Below are 13,472 nucleotides of genomic sequence, written 5' to 3'. Positions count from 1 at the left end.
TGGAGCAATACCCCAGGGTTGGCAACAGCAAGAAACCATTACTAACCCTACAGCCAATATGGCAAGAGAAGCAGTAAGTAGGCCACCTGTTGGGAACTGTGGACTTCAAAATACAGCTACTGTTAATGTCCTGCCAGCAAGAAAAGAGTCAATACCCCAACCAATATTTCCTTCTTCCTGCTGATTTCTAGACCCTGAAGAGGAAAGAGGAAGAGTAGGATCTAGAGATAGCGAGGGGTGTTTGAAAAGGGCTGAGGCTTTCAGTCAAGGAGAAGCAGCAGCTTGTGGTTACTCTATGGCAAGTGACCCTGAGAGACAGATAGCCTCACCTCACTCACCTTCTCTTCAGTTTCATACCAGGACCTCTATTGTCCAGCCCCAAATAAAAGTCAGAGTGTGAGGAAGCCCAGTTGACCCAGTGCCAGATTTCAATTTCCCAGGCCACAGAGTCAGACACAAAAAGTAGAGTGGATTTAGAAGGGCAAAAGGAGCACAGGAGGCTGAGAATAGGTCCTTGGTGCTCACCATAACAAGGGGGAATTTTGTGTTTCTTCAATAAATACACAGTCCTAGGTGCTGAAGACAATGGCTGTGAGCAAGAAAGATTAAAGTCCTTGCCTGCAGAGATCTCGTGATCTACTGCAAGGAGAAAAACAGTAAAGAAGCACAACAACCAGTACTCAAGATAATTACTGATTGTAATTAATACTATGGCACAAATAAACTGAGCTGTGTAAAAGAGACTCTTTGAAATCTCCTTCAGATAAGGTGATGTTTCAGGGAATGCCTTTAGCTGAGACCCAAAGTCTGGCTAGGCCTGAGAAGGGCCCAGGGAAGTGCATTTCAACCAAATGACACAGCAGTGTGAAGACCCAAAGAGAGCAAGGATTTGGCTGGTTAACATTTTATGCATAGGATATAACTGCCTAGAAGATTTAACAGAATCAGATCATTAATAAATTCATGAATACATGAAAATTCACTGCCTTCAGGTATAGTAACTCCAAATAGCTGGAAGTTGTGGTAAAAGAAATTTTTATCACATTTTGAACTAAACATTTTTTATATTTTCAAATTAGCTTAATGAATTATAGAACTACTAGAGGCCCAGGGCATGGATTCATGCACTGGTGGAGTCCCTTGGCCTGGTGTGTGCCCTCTCATAATCCAGGACCTCTTGGGGGATGTTGGAAGTCCGGTGCACATATTCGGCCTGATGCCCGCAGGCCAGGCTGAGGGACCCTGCCAGAGCAGAATCTGTGCACCAGACCTCTAGTGTGCATAAAAGATTTTTGGTTAATCTCTTCCCACCCTCCCTCTTCCTCTCCCCACCTGAGATTCATCAGTCTGTTTCATGTTTCCGTACCTGTACATTAAGCGTCTGCCCCCTGATGGTCAGTGCACATCATGGCTACTGTTTGTACGTTCAAATGGTTGGTTAGGCTTTTATATATATAGAAAGATTTGTGGAAGACTGCATTCAGACTCTGATTAGGGAACTTAGATATGTAGGTCACAGTGGCCAACTATGGCCCATCAGCCAAATATGATCAGACCTCTGTTTCTGTAAAGTTTTACTGGAACTCAGTCAGGCTCATTCATTTACTATTGCCTATGGCTGCTTTTGCATTACAATAACAGAGGCAAGTAGTTGTGAAGAATACTGTATGGTTTCAAAACTAAAAATATTTTGTTTCTGGTCATGTACATAAGCCTTGACATAAATAATCATGCTCTCTGAGCTCCTCAGTCTAAGGGCTCACTCTGCCAAAGAACTCATCTGCCCAAATGCCATACCCCTCTGCCTTCCATTGCATGGTTCACTTCTGGTTTTCCTCCAGTTCTTCTCACTGGCCTTCGGGGTGTTTTTCAGGGTGGTGGGGGTGGAGAGGGGTAGAGAATGGAAGGGGATGGCCTGGTCCTGTTCTTGCCCTGTCCTTTACATGTAAACTATTTTCTAGGTTTTCTCATCAGTCCTCTTTCCTGGACTACAACTATCACCTTAATACAAATTACCCCTAAATCTGACTCTTCTCAAAAGCATATATCCAATTGCATAGATGTCTACCTAGGAAAATCCACTTGAGACTCAGTACATTCAAGACAGAACCTGTCCTCAACAGAAACATGCTGCCCTATGATATGTTATAGCCAGCTCCCAGGCTGGAAACTCCAGCTCCTGTCTCTCAATCTAGGTCATTTCTAGTCAGACACCAAGTTTTATGTCTTCTATCTTATTATGCCTCTCAAATCAGACCTGCTCTTTCCACTACCACTACCACTACCACTACCACTACCACTACCACTACCATTACCACTACCACTAACACTGCTCAAACAGCCCTGACCCATCTCACCTCTATGTGGCAATAGTCTCCAATAAGGGAGAGATAATATAGCATTGTCCATAGAGAAGGGGACTCAGAGAAGGGAGAAATCTCTCTAAATGCACATTATCCCATCTGTCACTTGCTCAAAAACTTTCTAGATCTCTCTATGACTTTAGAAATGAACACCCCTCCCCCCCCCCAAAAAAAAAAGAAAGAAAGAAAAATGAAACCCAAAGTTCTTATTATGACATTCAACATTCTCTAAGAGTTGAGCCCTGGCCATCATCCTGGCCTCATTCCTCAGTCCTCCATAGCCCATGAGAACCCCCATCCCAGCCAAACAGGATTATCTGTTATGCTCTAATACAGTCTGTACTTTTTCCCTTGGGGTCTCTGCTTCTGTTCTTTTTGCCTCAACTAGAATGCTCTTTTTTCCTCTAGGAGAGCAAGTAACCAAGAACATCAAAGGATTTTTCTTAATCTGGCAAGGTATACATCATACCAATATTTATTATAAAGCTACAGTCACTATGAGGCACAAGAGCAGAAAGACTAAGTATGAGGGCCTTTGAATCAATGACTGGGGTTCAGGTCCCAGTCTACTGCTAATCAATTGTATTACCTCTTTAGGCCTCAACATTTTAGCTCATCAGTTAAATGGGAACAATAATCACACCTATTTACCAGGATGGCTGGGAAGATGAAAAGAGCAAGCAAGACATGTTAAATACATTGCAGGTGCACAATAAGAATCACTAACATTAAAAAATGTGCTATTGTTTGAAATTAAAATTCAAACAAATCTATAATACTTTACATGTATACCTACCAAAAAAGACTGAAAATGACTGAGAGCCCCCTGCCCCCCCATTGGCTGGTTTGTGGAACTGCTGGAGACACAGTACATTATTACAATCCCGCTGGTAAACAATTTTGCAATGGATAACAAAAAGAGCCATAAAACTTATCTTACTTTGGTCTTCTATTCTCATTCCTGAGGTTATTTCCCCTTGGGAGGGCAGATGTAGTTACATGTTATCTACTCCAGAACTGTGTCAGCTGTACTATTTGTAAGAGCAAGTCATTTGAAACCATCTGATATGTTCATTAGTTAGGAACAAGCTAGGCAAATCCCAAGAATAGCAGAAAGGCTTTGGGCCTGGCATGCTGCCTGGTACTCACAAGCCTTCAACAAAAGGCCTTTCCTTTCCCTTTTCTCTTTATAGACTATGTTCCTATTTAGTATTGTAGATAAATCCATGAATGAATAAAACAAATAAATGAATGAACTCCTTAAAACATGTGTTAAACTAAATGCCCAGAGGATATATCTTTAGAAGGCAGAACATTTAAAGACTACCATGCAATTGTTTTTATGTCTCAGGATCAAAGTGCTCCCAAGTAATACATAGTTAAAATTATAACTACAGGCTATAGAAACAGATTATTTTAATTAACAGTAAATCACTCCAAACTTTTATGAGTGCATAAACATAAATAGCACAGTTTCAATTCCTAAACATCATCAGACTCTGCCTTAAACTTCAACACAGTCCCAGCCAGGTTGACATTGATGACTTGCCATTAAGAAGAGGATCAACTAACATCTGGAATGTTCTAAATATTACCATGACAGAGCATAACTGGGGATGAAAGAAAGTGATTGAGTTCCATTACTGATGAACAAAACCCAATCACATGTAGTTTCTAGAGAATGCAGTCCAAAAGAAACCAAAAAAAGCACAAGTCAAGGTGGGGCTGGTTATCTTGGCAGCTTTTATTAGTAAGTGCTGCTTATTTGGGGAGGTACAAAATGTGATCTCATCACTTCTTTCTGCTCTGGAGAAGCCAATTCGGATCTACTTTTCTTCCTTTTGAGAACCTGTGCTTGGTTTCAGACCATTTTTCCTGGCAGTCATATGCGAGAAACAAAAAAGGAGACATATGACCTCACCTGCTCCAGTACCTTCCAGAGGCTGAAAGAGAGCAACACTTCCTGTGCTTGTTTTCTTTAGCCTGATTCATTTCACAATAATGGAAAACACATTCTCTCAAAATAAGGGTTCTACAAAGTCTTGAATAAACCTGAAGCTCTATATTGTATATGTTTACAAGAATGGATAGACTTTCTATCTTTATTAACTATGAAGGATTTCAAGAAAAGCAAATTTATATATTCCAACCAGTTATTTTCATCTTTGGGGGGATTGCATACCCCTCTGAGAAGCAACTGAATGGTATAGACATTTTTCCTAGAAAATGCACAGATTGACTTACACATACACTATACATACCTTATCCACAGATATATTTGCAAGCATTTTAGGGATTCATAAACCCCTTGAAGGTAGTCCACAGTACTGGAATTAAAAATTCCTATCATTATTTGCAGATGACATAGAACTATATAAAGAGAAGCCTAAAGATTCTACTAAAAAACTATTGAAACTGATCAATGAATTCAGTAAAGTAGCAAGGTACAATATAAGTATATCAGTTGCATTTTTATACACCAATAATGAATTATCATAAAGCAATCCACAGATTCAATGGAATCCCTAACAAAATGTCAATAGTGCCCTAACTGGTTTGGCTCAGTGGATAAAGCGTTGACCTGCAGACTGAAGGGTTTCAGGTTTGATTCTGTTCAAGGGCATGTACCTTGGTTGCTGGCACACCCCCAGTAGGGGTATGCAGGAGGCAGCTGATCGATGTTTCTCTCTCATTGATGTTTCTAACTCTATCACTTTCCCTTCCTCTCTGTAAAAAATCAATAAAATATATTTTTTAAATGCCAATGGTATTTTTCACAAAACTAAAATAAATAATTATAAAATTTATATGGAACCACAAAAGGCCCTGAATAGCTATAGCAATCTTGAGAAAGGAGAACAAGTATCACACTACCTGATATCAAACTATATTTTCAAGGCTATAGCAATCAAATGTCATGATACTATAATAAAAACAGATACATAGATCAACAGAACAGAATAGAGAGCCCAGAAATGAACCCATACCTATATGGTTAATTAATCTATGACAAAGAAAGCAAAAATATACAATGGGGTAAAGACAGTCTATTCAATAAATTGTGTTGGGAAAACTGGACAAATACATGCAAAAAAACAGACCAAGGCCACCTTCTTATACCTATACAAGAGTAAACTCAAAATGAATTAAAGACCTAAATGTAAGACTTGAAACCTTAAAACTCCTCTAGAAGAAAACATAAATAGTAAACTCTCTGGCTTTGCTCTTCAAATATTTTTTGTGTATCTCCTCAGGCAAGGAAAACAAAAGAAAACATAAGCAAATGGATCTATATTAAACTAAAAATTTTGCACAGTAAAGGAAACCATAAAAAAAAAATCACAGACACCTATTAATTGGGGGAAGATATTTGTAAATGATACATCCAATAAGGGTTTAATATCCAAAATATATAACACCAAAAACAAACAAACCAATCCAATCAGAAAATGGGCAGAGGATGTGAATAGACATACAGATGATCAATAGATCTATGAAAAGATACTCAACATCAATAATCATCAGAGAAATACAAATTAAAACCAGGAGATATTATCTCACACATGTCAGAATGTCAATCAATAAATCAACAAACAGTAAGTGTTAACAAAGTTATGGAGAAAAGGGGACCCTTATGCACTGTTGGTGAGACTGCAAATTGGTGCAGCCACTATGAAAAACAGTATGGAGGGTCCTTATAAAATTAAAAATGACTTGGCAATTGTACTTCCAGGTATTTATACGAAGAAAATCAAAATACTAATATGAAAAGATATATGCACTGCTACATTCACTGCAGCAATACTTACAGTAGCCAAGATATGAAAGCAGATGATGGATAAAAAAGATGTGGTACATATATACAATGGAATATTACTTGGTCAAAAAAATGAAATCTTAGCATTTGTGACAATATTTATAAACCTCGAGGGTGTTATGCTAAGTGAAATAAGTCAGACAGAGGAAAACAGATACTATATAATTTTAGTTATATGTGAAATCTAAAAAACAAAATAAACAAATAAACAAAACAGAAACAGACTCATAGATACAGAGAACAAACTAAGGATTTCCAGATGAGATGGGATTAAGGAACTGGGTAAAAAAAAAATGAGGGTATTAGAAAGTAAAAATTGTTAGTTACAAAATAAACATGGGATGTGAAGTATATCAGAGAGAATATAGTCAATAATGCTATAATAACTATGCATCGTTACAGGCAGGTACTAGGGAAAATAATAATTCCTGCTCTAATTTATTCTTTTCAAACAGAGAAGCTTAAAATTACTCAGGTAGTTAGAGCCAAAAGAGACAACCTACACATTTCAGAACCTGAAGAGAAAGTAGAGATATGTCCTTCAGTTATTTTTAAATGTCAATTATAACATTTTGCTTCTTTGTATAAGTAGAATTCCTTTTTCAAATAAAATTTTCAGAACACCAATGTTTAAAACAGATAAAATAAAGCTATTCTAATTGATAAAGATGCAGGTGACTGGATCCCCATCCTTTTAACTACCCCTGAGGCACCTCTGGCTCACAGGTAATTAAAAAATACTGACCTGAGCAGAAACCGGTTTGGCTCAGTGGTAGAGCGTCGGTCTGCGGACTGAAAGGTCCCAGGTTTGATTCCGGTCAAGGGCATGTGCATTGGTTGTGGGCACATGCCCAGTAAGGGGGTGTGCAGGAGGCAGCTGGTTGATGATTCTCTCTCATCAACGTTTCTAGCTCTCTATCTCTCCCCTTTCCTCCTCTCTGTAAAATATCAATAAAATATATTAAAAAAAAAAAAAAAATACTGACCTGGGCCTGGTCTGCCAGTCCACGGAGACTTACCACAGTCTCCGGTCTTGTCTGTGCCCAGCTATTCCAAATGAGGTAGCAATCTCATGTTCAGATAACAATCTTAATACCAAAGAACCTACCTATTTCTTTGCCAAGTTGAGAGGACTTCAGAGATCCCGCTGATGAGACGACAGCACACCTGCCCCATGGCCCAGCCTTGGTCCTAATGTTCTCCTTGGGCAGGAAACCCTCCCATTCAGAAGTATTGAAGGGAAAATCTGTGGCCTCTACCATGGATACGTTCACTTGGTCCCGAAGGTGGCAGCGCAGAGCCTCTACACTGAGCTTGACACCAGGCCCTGGTCCCTTGTAGGACACATTGTACTTGTTCATGTTCATATAATTCCTCCAGATCTTCCGCAGCCTGGGAACAATGTTTTTGGAAGAGCTGTCTTTGTTCCACACCTGAAAGATCTTGACTGGATTCTTAGCACTGTCAAGGGCCTGGTTGCCCCTGTGGGAGTCCTGGGTTTTGCTTGAAAGTGCAGGCTGGGAACCAGACCACATGGCAAGTTTTCCCAGACCCCTTATCACCTGGAATTCCTTGGTTTGCAATTTAAGGGAATCATCGTAACTTCCTTTCTTCTTCTCCTTCCACATACAGATGACTGCAAACAGGAGAAAGACTAGCACACAGTAGCTGAATTTTTTCTTCAAGTTGGTGTGAATCATAATGAAGGATACATTCAAGGGAGCCACTCTGTTCTGAGCAGGAAAACAAGCCTAAAAAAGTAAGACAAGGCCAAAAAAAAAATTATGTAAAGAAAATCTACAAGTATGACTGGCAAGAGGCAGGGTGACAGGCCGAGCAATGGATTTAGAGTGACAAAATTTGAATTCCACCAGGTCTGCAGCTGTCAAAAGAGAAAGAAAAAAAAAAACGTCTCAGTTTGGGTTTCGAATGTAGAGAACAGTCCTCAGACACTCCCTTCCTGTTTGTGTTCTCCGTGATTTCTTTTTACATTCTGAATCTTAGTTTCTTCTTGTCTTGGTCTAGCTCCCCAATTGCACTCTGCACTTCTGAGGTCAGGAATCACATCTCAGGAATGATTAGGTTCCTAGGGCCTTACACTACCTGTTAAATAAAGGCCTGCATGCTTGAAAAACTAGAAGAAAAGGAAGAGCAGGCTAACTGGTCTAAATCACAACCCAAATTCTTTAAAATCCTAAGGGGCTCAGAATCTTAAAATTACCAGAAAGATCTCTCGCCACAGACAGTGCCTTAGCTTTGTCATGCATCTAAGTGGTGTTGGACTCCTGAGTGAGAAGAAGAACTAGGGTTAGCTTCACCATACTCAGTTTTATGGAGTGCCTTGTGAGAGTGCTAGCAAGTGTTGGGAAGCTGGCTGACCTCATGGTAAAGGATAGGAAATCTTGGTAAGACAGCAGATAAGTGACCAATTCAGAAAATGAAGCACACAAAGATGAATTAAGCACACAAGATGTTGTTTTATTTAAAGTCACCATAAACCAGGACCACTGTGATATACAACTCCAACAAGGACTATATATATATATATATGACAGTCTAATATGAAGACATCCCCTGAGCTGTGCAGAGGCCTCAACCATCACTAGCCACAGTATTCTCATTTCCATTTTATAGATTAGCCATCTGAGGCTCTGAGAGGTTAAGAGAGGTGCCTAGGATCACAAAGCGGAGTAAGATCCATAATCCATGTCCTCTTTACTGCTTCCAGTACAGAATTGCTGAAATTGGGAAATTGATTGCACTAATAAAATAGAGTCTGAATAGTCCCTTTTATATCTGGGTAAAAAACTACTTTGCTTACCCAGAATGTATTGTGTAACTGAATGGAAGATGAAAGCACTTTGACCTCAAACAGTGTCTGTATCTTTTGAAAAACATTTAACTCATTCCTAACTAAATAGGCTTATTTACCATAATGAGCATAAGAAATCACCCCCAGGCTTTGGCTAACCCTCTACAGATCTACAGGCACTTCCCTACAGAGAGAATTCAAACTTGAAATCAAGAAAGATGGAGAGGGCTTGTCACATTATCAGAAAACTAAGAAACTCAATTTCCTCAGACCCCAACACAGCCAATCATATGACTATGACAGCTGAAGAACCAGAGAAGGGAAAGTAGCATTTAAGAAGTGCCTGCAATCTCTCGGTTAATTTTTATCATAACACGATGGGGTATATTAGTAGTTCCAGACATGGGGCACATGCCCCACAGGGGGCAATTTGATTTTTAAGGGGGACAATTTGAAAATGAGTTATTAACAGTGAATTTTTTGCATTTCTGATGGTTCTAGGGGCCTCATATACAGTATATAAATATATAGTGTGGCATATTTATGCATTTCAGTTCTCTATTGTGTTTGGAAACTTTGCTATTTTTTCATATCACTTCATATTATTATTATTATTTTAACAATTTCTCAGTGAGCTGAAATCGGTTTGGCTCAGCGGTAGAGCGTCGGTCTGCAGTCTGAAAGGTCCCAGGTTCGATTCCAGCCAAAGGCATGTACATTGGTTGCAGGCACACCCCCGATAGGGCGTGTGCAAGAGGCAGCTGGTCGATGTTTCTCTCTCATTGATATTTCTAGCTCTCTATCTCTCTCCCTTCCTCTCTGTAAGAAAATCAATAAAATATATATATTTTTTAATTTCTCAGTGATTTCTTCCTTAGTACTTCAATTGTCCTTTTGTTCTTTTATTTTTCTCTTTCATGGATACCATGTTCTTTGGAAGCTTGTTTAGGCCAAGTTAATGGCCTTTTAGACTTCCTCCACATGAATAGGAATTCACTTTTTTAATAATAAAAATTATATATCACAGGGAGAGGGCATTAGGATTTTAGAGATGCTTAGGTGGGACATTGCCAAAAAAAGGTTGGGAACCACTGGGGTAGTTATTAAATACCCCATTTGAGGAAATAAAGAAACTGAAGCTTACCACAGGGCTTTCCCAAAGTCATTAACCAGTGCTAGCACCGGGATTCCAACCCAGGTCTCTTTGATTCTAAACGTTAATTTGCACTAAAAGGACAGGCATCTATAATAATAGAAGCATAATATGCTAATTAGACTGGATGACCTTCCAGCCTGGGTCCCAGATGCCTGCTGGTAGCTGGAGGGAAGCCCAGGTCCCAGAGGGAAGCCGGTGCTGGCAGCTGGGGGAAGGAAGGCCTACTCTTGCACAAATTTTGGACATTGGGCCTCCAGTTTGTGATAAAGGACAGTGAAAAGACAATATTGACCAAACAGGGTCACTAGCGAGACAACTCAATCTGCCAAACAATTACAGGAAACCACCTTTAGCATAAGCACCTCAGCAGTCATTACCTGTGTGCACAGTTTACCTCTCAGGCAGCCCTTTCACAGTAGTTATACTTATGAGACCCAGTATAGCCTTGTGAGAAAAGGAGGGAAATTTTAATTAGCACCATTTATAGCTAATATAAATTATTTTCAATGTGGCATGAGTGATTTGGAAATAGTAGAGTTGGAAATTAACTTTTCTCTGGATGAGTGAAATGAAACACAAGGTATGGAGACAGGCCCTGATTCACTGTCTGGAGAGCGGAGACTCAGAAAGGGCTGGTGTGCAGCTTCCTGCCAGCACCTGCTCTCCAAAGTTGAGTTTCCTGAGAAAGGCATTCCCACACAACCAGGCAACTTTAAGACAGCCTCAGCCTTTAGGATCTGTGCCCTATCGTGGCCTCAAGAAGTTCATCTGACACCTCCTGGCCCTCTTGAACAGCACTCTCTGTTGAAACCCCAAGTCCACCAGCTGCTGAAGCTTCTCGACATAGGCACTTCGAGTTTCAAGTCCTTCTCATTTATCAAGAGAGAGGGACTGAAGAAGTTTAATCTAAGCAGCCCAAAGTAAAGGAAGAAGGTAGGAAATGTTTTCTTCCTAAACGCTGGAAAAATACACCAAACTCTGAATTTCTCAATCTATTAAGCTCCCAGGCCTTGACACTGCTGCACTCTCTCCCCTAGTCCATTTATCTGGCCATCAGACAGCATGACCTTTCCACTGCTGACCTCCTGTGGAGCCCACCTCCCTTTTAACACCTTTCTTGCTCTGTCCTCTGGCATCCAGTGCTAGCTTTTCACACTGATCTCTGCATAGGGAAACTCCTCCTGGATCATTTCTGAAATCCAGAACCCAGAACAGTGTCTAGAAAAAAAGGGGCATTCAAAAGGATTATTGAACAGATGGGACTGTATCAATGAATCCTTACAACTCCCATCAGACTCCTAGAAGAATACAATGACACTCATGTTATCACCTACAGAAAACAAGTCAACACTGAACCAACAGAAAGAAAATCCCAGCCAAGCTGAGGCTCCGCCACCTGCCCGGCTATCTATCACTGCACGGGTGGCATCAAATGCAGGATTGGGCACACAGGCAGATTTACAGAATAACTTCAAATCTTGTCTATAGAGTACAGACAGAGGCAATCCTCACCACCTATCCTCACCCTTCACTGAATCAACCAAAAACAAACACATGAAGGAAAACAGCAAAGCTGTAGGTGACCCTTATCAGTACACTCTACCACACTGTTTTTTATTCAGGGATGTTCCCTTTTGCTGCCTTCTGGAGCCCACACCTCCGTGTGTTCCTTACCTGCTCTGGGTAATCCCTGGGAACTGCAGGAGATCCAGGTCCTCAGGATCTAGCACTATTCTTCATGGGAGGGATATGTGCTTTATTAGGTCTGGAGGCCAAGGCTCATTTTTCTCAGAATGATGAACAAACATCTGCCAATACAAAAAAAGGTGGGGGAGGGATTAGAGCTGTTTTCCAACTGGGATGGGATTAAAAATTAACAAGACAGCAGGCACGACTGCTAGACTCCATCGGAGACTCTGGTCCAGGCTATGGCTCAATCCAGGAAGCCCTGAGGACTCAGAAAAAAAAGAGAGAAGAGCCTATTACAGGTGCAGTGCCCTGGGTCTATGAACAGCACAGACAGCCTTGGAATAGATTGATATTAGATAAGAACATGCTAGAAAAGTAAAGCAGACACCACTGATAAATATGAGAACAGATTGTTTAGTCATTGGTTTAAGGATCTATAAATAGCAATTTGGGGGAGAGAGGATTTAGTTCATCTCAAAATAAACTCTAGAGAAACTTTTAAAAATTGTTTATTATCAAATAATATTTAGTGAAATGTAAAAGTTTAATTATTTAATGATAATATAAAAAATAGGTCATAAGCAGTATTTCATATACTATCCAAATAGAGAAAAACACAATTTTTAAAATGTGCATGTGAGAAAGAAAAAGGACAAAAAACAAACAAAACAAAAAAACCTGGATGGTAGAATAATGTGGTTTCATTTTTTACACATTTTTTGTATATTTCAAATTTCTAAAGCGTAAATGCATTACTCTTACAATGGGGAAAATGCTTAAAAATATAATTTTTAAAGGCTAAAAACAATTCTATATTTGTCAGCTCTTTCTTCTTTCTGCTGGAATCTAAAAAAAAAAAATAACAAGGAAAAGTCTAATAGAGTCAGTTGCATGAAAATCCCAACTTCTATGCAATGAGAAATACTGTAATAAAAAGGAAAACAAGAGTCAAGGTATGCACAGGGTTAAAAAAGAATGTAAAAGCCTTTCAAACAGGCAATCAACATAGGCAGGCAGACAAATCACAAAATAGAAAATGCAATTAACAAGCATATAAAATTATGATTAATCTTAACTAGACAAGGCAACTGTAAATTTAAAATATATAACATACAAAGAATGTACATTAGCCAGCCAGTTTCAAAACAATAATAATACTCATTTCTGGACAGATTGTAATGAAATCAGAATATTTCAAAGAAGTGGTAGAAATGAATTTAAGCTTTTTAGAAAGTAATCAGGCCATAGAATTAAGAGTTTGTGACTATTATCATACTTCTAGGAAATAAAACTGAATAAATAATTCAAAGAAAAAGATTATACATTTTGGTTCCTTCACATGAAATTATTTCCTTCCTAATTTTCAGTGTGTTGAGGACTGAAAGAGGATTAATGACATACAAAATGAGTTTTATAAGACAATAAGAACATGTAAAAAAAATAGTTTTCAATTTCAAAATTAATTATAATGGTGAAAAATCTAAGGTTAGCAACTAAGCAACGAGTAATAGGAAAATAATTAAACGATGGTACATCCACCATCTATAATAATAAAAGCACAATATGCTAATTATACCCAACATCCTTTCATCCTTCCAGATGAAGCTAGGGCTGCGAGGGAAGCTTGGGTCCTAA

At 39.2% G+C, this 13,472-nt stretch overlaps 1 protein-coding gene across 9 annotated transcripts in view; it reads right to left on the bottom strand.

The window, feature by feature from the left end:
- ST6GAL1 (ST6 beta-galactoside alpha-2,6-sialyltransferase 1) overlaps positions 1-13,472 on the bottom strand; it is a 109,267-nt gene that overhangs the window by 20,249 nt on the left and 75,546 nt on the right. For 8 of the 9 annotated variants that reach the window (XM_084871824.1, XM_084871823.1, XM_084871826.1 and 5 more), the window contains 2 exons: positions 11,823-11,956; positions 7,289-7,931 (listed from right to left, as the gene is read on the bottom strand). In XM_084871824.1, coding sequence (XP_084727950.1) covers positions 7,289-7,880 — 592 coding nt within the window. In that variant the 5' untranslated portion in view covers positions 7,881-7,931; positions 11,823-11,956. Of the gene's footprint in view, positions 1-7,288; positions 8,063-11,822; positions 11,957-13,472 lie in introns of all 9 variants that reach the window. The other variant, XM_084871827.1, reaches the window with a different exon arrangement.

Source organism: Pipistrellus hanaki (assembly GCF_964339955.1).
Source record: "Pipistrellus hanaki genome assembly, chromosome: 2".
Lineage (NCBI taxonomy): Eukaryota > Metazoa > Chordata > Mammalia > Chiroptera > Vespertilionidae > Pipistrellus > Pipistrellus hanaki.
Note: the sequence above shows the minus strand (reverse complement) of the source record. Positions and strands in the feature narration are given on the sequence as shown.